Source organism: Acomys minous (genome assembly GCF_964271855.1).
Source record: "Acomys minous genome assembly, chromosome: 3".
Classification (NCBI taxonomy): Eukaryota; Metazoa; Chordata; class Mammalia; order Rodentia; family Muridae; genus Acomys; species Acomys minous.
Genome location: NC_140485.1, coordinates 37421580 through 37427658, shown reverse-complemented (window position 1 = coordinate 37427658; position 6079 = coordinate 37421580). Strand labels below are relative to the sequence as shown.

The window sequence follows — 6079 nt, the reverse complement described above, 5'->3', positions numbered from 1 at the left end:
GTGAGGGGACTGAACCATGGGCAGATTTGAAGAAAAATCATGAGAGAGAGCTCAGCAAGGAAAGCTACGAAGTGCAACTATCTCTGGGATGTACAGTGGGAGAAAGCCGAATTAGCCTAGAGGGCTAAGAATAGAGGAATAAGTTCTCAGTTCTTGTGCTATGAAGCTTGTGAAAATAATATATGGAGTCTGAACTATTTGTGTGATACCCAGGTTAAGAGAGAAATGGAGAAAAAACCCACAGTTTTACAAAAATAACATTAAACATGTAATATACAAATTATAGTAAAATTGATAATTTATTGAGTGAAAAATTCTATTCATTCCATTGTAATAATAGATTGTGTCAAGAATCATTTAGCATTTAAGTTGAATATTACCATGCAGCCAGGCAGCAACGTCCCACCTAAAAGTGCATACATACACAGACTCAGACAATTGAGAACTATTACAGATAAGACTTAAAATGGTTTCCACAACTTGTCAAGGCAGACTGCATGCACATATCCATTAGTTATAAGCATAAAAATACAAGTGAGAATATGAAAATATATGAGCAGCATTCACATCATACAGAATTCCTGAGAATAGTGTGTGCTATAAATCTTTGAGAAATAGTTTACATTCGTATGAAAAACACATATAAAACATTTCCTCAGCTTAAGCAGAGTGATCTACAGATAACATACTGTGAGAGGCTGTGTTTTGCTGCCAGTGATAATGGAACCAAGTTTGATTGTCTTTCACTGTTTACAAAACAAGCGCTTCAGATAATTAATTTTTTTGGCTCTCTGTTTTCTTGTATCTGTTTCAAAAATATCAGGGAAGGAATTTTCTAAATTAATATCTTGCATCATTTATTAAAATATCATTCTCTGTTCACACCAATCAATATGATTTAAACCCCAATGGACTAAATTTCTAGAAAACCCGACAATTCTCAAGGAAAAAGCTGTTATTGTTTGTTCTACCATAAGAGACATGTCTGTCTTGCATCCCTACTTTGGAAAACATGTTATTAGTTAAACAAAATATTATGTTCAGGAATGTACATACACTTAATTAATAAAGAAAATGGAGCACAAATGTTCCAAAAAAGAGGAGCTTTATTGGGTAATTTGTGAAAGTAGCCATTATATTTGCATTGGAAGAGTCCAAGGAACAAGGATTTGTGTGCCAGATTCCGTACATATCTTTCTTTCTTTCTTTCTCTTTTTCTTTACTTATTTATTTAGTGGTGCTAAGAGTTGAGACTATGTGGTACTTATGCATGCTAGACACACACAACAACTGAGCTACATCCCTAGATCCTGTGGTAGAAATTGGAATCTCAAACTGCCTGGCTTAGACTCATAGGGAAAGCAGAGAAGTGAATGTTCTTGGCAGAAACTATAAAAGAATCATAATCAAGTAAACAAAGGAGTCTAAGTGCTAGAATTCAGGCAGTGCGCTTCCTTGGTCAAGATTCACTAGCATGTGTGCAATGTAGTTTTATTTTTGTGTGTGTGCCTAATGGAATATCTGTTTTGGTTAATTGAACAAAACGAAACTGAACAGATAACAGAAGTAACAAAAAGTATGTGTGTTTTTTATGTGTTCCCTCTGAGCATTAATCTCTTCTTTCCTTTCTCTGTGTGTATTTATGTGTTCTTTATATGTATGTCATATGTTTGTGGTACTCTTTGTGTATATGTGTTCTCTATGTTATTTCCCACACTATTCTCAAGAGAGAAGTGCTTGAATCTTCCTGTTTTGCAAGAGAAAGTGTGTTTATTTCTACCGTACACTCCCTTCCCCCCTGCCTTTCTTTTTATCCTTCCGCCTTAATTTGTGCCTCCTCTGAAATTCTTTTAATTGGATACCGCTTCATTTGTGCTCCATCAATGTGTGGGCAAAATTGACATTCAAATAACAATTATATGACAAATGAAATTATGGTATTCACAATTAATATGACTTTATTTCTAGAGAGTTTTGAAATTAAATAAAATCAACCCACCAAAACAAAACAAAACAAAACAAGGCTGGAGAGATGGCTCAGCTGTTAAAGCTAGGCTCACAACCAAAAAACAAACAAAACAAAACAACAGAAAAATACAGAAATCTTCCTTCCATGATGAAAAAGTGAAACTCAGAAAGTATTTTATGCAAAGAATACCCTATGTGCATGCATTATTTTCATTAGCTCATAGTTGAGAGTGCATTATAGAAAAAGCGTAAGTGCTGCAGACCATTTGGCTTCGGATTTCCTGAATGAACGGATTACAGTAGCAGCCTGTGTAACTGGTCTCAGAGCTCCATAAGCTGGGACCCACATTACACAGTGTAAAAGTGCAAACATATAAGGAACATTCATATATTTACATCATTTGAGCATAGTGTTCTGTGAGATTTGTCATAATTCAGAGAAGGGTACATGGAATAGAATGTAGTATAGGCTCCTGGAGTAAAATACAAATTGTCACATTCTAGATGATACAAATTTAGCCATTCAAACAATCGAAGTGGACCTCTTTGCATTTGGTAATAAAAATGGGCAGTGACAAAGCAAACTTAAACGCAGCCGATGTAATAGTTATTCCAATGGTGTTCTTTTTGGAACTTGGATTTTTGGTTTGAATACTATGGTGATGTGCAACTCTTCAAGTGCATAGTCAACATGAAGCAGCATAAAATGCCATGTGCATACACCCATTGTGTCTGGGAGATGAAGGCAACTCCACTAGCCCATAAGCTGAAGGAATACAGAGTTCAGAAATCAGAGCCAACCACTTCCTTAGCTCGTTTCTTGTGAATATCTGACCTCACACGAAAGTCCTAGAATCTGATCTGTATTTCTAGCATATGAACACTTACATGAAAATATGTCCCTGGAAATTTCACCACCACCTTCCTTATTTGCTCTGCAGCTGATGGAACAGGGTGGCCTCAAAGCACATATCTCCCCTGAGGCCTTGCTCTGAGAATCAGAGCCTGGCTCCCTGCCATTCAGTTGCATCCCTTCCTTTCTCTCCTTACAAGTCTGAGCATTGCAAATCCGAGGGGCTGCTGGGATGTACATCCAAGTAGCATTTTATAAATATGGTTTGCCAAGTATGCCTTCTTCTTGGATCCCGTCTATATTTCGAGGGCCTCATTCCTAACAGCACTTCCCCTTGTGGGTGACAGGTAGTTCCTAAGGCCATTCATGGTGAATAGGCTGCCCACTCTTTCTCCTCTGTTGCTGTAAATGTTCCAGTTCGGCCTCATACATCATTTCTTGGACTAAGTATTTCTCTCGGCGTATGCGTTCACGGAGGCCCTTTGGTATATCTGGAATCAGGTACGCAATGAATGACTTAATCCCAAAAACAAGGTGCTGTAAAGGTAAGGGAAAAAGTTTGTTTTCAAAGGTTTTAGAGTGTTCACTATAAAACAGAAAGGTCATGAACAATGATCCTTTGCCTTAAAACTAAGAGTTATTTTGAGAACACAAATGGTTTTGACTGTCACCTTAATTAATTTGACACCAAGGGACTGTTTCCCTTTTTAAATGCTGTATAATGGTGTCAGTGCATAAAAAGCATTTTTAGTTCCTGTGCTTAGAATCCTACATAGTATGCAATATTATTATAATACATATTAATAGATACTAATGTGAAAAGAGATTATAAAAATAGGTATTTCCAGTAGACCAAGACACATGCTATATAAACATGTGAGTCGGGAATTAGACTCAGCCTCAACAAATGTATTTCCCAGAAATTCTATTCTATAAGCTCACTGTCACTACTACTACTATCAAACATTTGATTTGTATTAAATAATTTTGGTATACTATGTATCATGTATATTTTGAAAATAAAATGGCAGTAGTTGGGGTTTGCTGAGTTTGTTAGTTTTCTTTGAAAAACAACTTTGCTATGTATTCCTGACCAGCCTAGCCTAGAATTTTCTTTGTAGACAAAGTGATAGAAATCCACCCACCTCTATCTCTCATTGAAGATTGAAGCTGTGTACCACCACACCCAGCTTTAGTGTGTGTGGAGTTACAAGTAAAACTGTAACTCAAAAGGCATTATACTTGTAAATAAAGGCCCAGTATTTGAATGAGACCAATTAGATCTTCATCCTACAGACATTCAGTAGCCATGTACCCTTGATCAAACCATGCACATTCAGTGTCTATGATAGTGATGATAGTACCACCTTTTAAAGGAATGAAGTAAACATGTTCTTAAAGAGCTTAAAAGAGTGCTTGCTGCAGGGTGAGCCCTGCTCAAATGGCACTTCCTACTGCTGTAAATATTCTATGAGAACAATAGGTCTTTCCACTTCTCAGAAGGAGAGGGAACAATGTGATGTTTGTGGGGCTAGTATGGTCTGTTGAAGCAATACCTGTATGTAAAAGGCTTTTAGTGAACAATAGCCTCTTTATGAGAATAAGAGGAATTCATTGTACTTTTAGCTGGACTTGCTTATGTGTTCCAAGATACTGCAAAGTAGATAGCAGTAAGCAGTTCATATTTTCCCACACATAATCAGGACTTTCTTTGCTTTCTAAAAATCTAATAATGTGTCTCAAAATTATAGAACTACAAATAAAATACTGCCATGATTTAGTAAATGTATAATAAATATTTTATTATATTTGAATATTGCAAAGTACATGTTTAGGAGATGTGTTCTAAATATGGGTAGAGCTCAGTGATGCTTATTTCTATATCTAAACAAGTAAAATAAGTAAAAGATAAAAGAAACTTTAAGGCACAAAATGATTGAAGTTATTTGGAAAATAAGACACATAAAGTAATAGTATATACATTTTAAAAATATAATATATAAACATATAATATAATAAGTATCCTATTAAAAATCAACAAGAAGAAGGATTTCACAGAGGTTATAGGAGTTCTGGGATCAGTAATAGGAATGAAGAAAGAAAAATACAGAGGATCTCACAAGAACCTCTGAGTGATATTTTCAATTGATGTATCTGATTAATGTTGTTATTTAATTTCTGAAGAATATAGAAAACATGTCTATTTACAAAAAAGAAAATATGCCTATTTTAAAACTAGGTAATGAGAAACATCTCATTGAATTATTAAATTGAAAATATGAGTTAAATTATACTACCTGCAATGAAGTAAAAAGTCTTATTCACTAGGGTTTATTTTCACTAACTCAGAGAGTCATTAAGTCAGGAAAATTCAGTCCTGTATAAGACCTCTAGAGGCAAGCATTTCATTTTCATATATTTCATTACAAAATTTTAATTTACATTTGGAAATCACTTTGAATGTAAATTGTCCTTAAAAAGATTTTTTTTCAAGTTCATTATGTAGAATGTTTGCCTACTGTTACAAAGCCCCAGATTTTACCCCCCAGATTCACATAAAGCAGGTGTAGTGGTGCGTGTGTGACATTCTAGAACTTGGGAGGCACAGAAAGGGAAATTAGGGGTTTGAGATCATCTTGGCTAAATAGAAAGTTTGAAACCAGCTTGGGATGCCTAAGAAAGTTAAAAAACAAAGCAAAAAGAAACCTTCTTTGTTCCAAAAAATTTAGATATGACTATCTTGTTTGACCATAGAAAACATATGAAGTTTTTCATTGACTCAGTGATAACTCTGAGAAATTGTTCAATACCTTCCAGTGCTAAATTTGTTACTGTGTCATGACATGTAAAAGAATACTCTAATACTGTATGCAGCTCCCTCAAAATTTCCTCATGGTATTACAACTCAATACTATCATGCCTGTGACTATTAAACTTTAATTTTTTTTTCCTGGGGCAGGGTTTCTCTGCGCAGCCTTGGCTGTCCTGGATTCACTTTGTAGACCAGGCTGGCCTCAAACTCACAGATATCTGCCTGCCTCTGCCTCCTCAAGTGCTGGGATTATAGACATCAATCATTTTTAATAAAAGTTTTAGGCAAAATTTATAGGATCATTCAATGTGTTTTAAATAAATACATGTGTGGACTGACTATATTTCCAGTTAATTATTTAGAAATACCAAGTGTTTGATCTTCACCTTAAGATTGGGACTCATTCCCCAATGTATGAAAATCACCTTTTTCTTTTAAGCCAGCTC

The 6079-nt window shown here is 35.2% G+C and overlaps 1 protein-coding gene across 3 annotated transcripts in view; it reads right to left on the bottom strand.

Annotated features, from left to right (window-relative positions):
* Window positions 1-280: 280 nt before the first annotated feature.
* ANO3 (anoctamin 3) overlaps window positions 281-6079 on the bottom strand; it is a 236171-nt gene continuing 230372 nt past the window's right edge. For all 3 annotated transcript variants that reach the window (XM_084775285.1, XM_084775286.1, XM_084775287.1), the window contains one exon: window positions 281-3358. In XM_084775285.1, the coding sequence (XP_084631411.1) occupies window positions 3176-3358 (183 nt within the window). In that variant the 3' untranslated portion in view covers window positions 281-3175. The remainder of the gene's footprint in view (window positions 3359-6079) is intronic.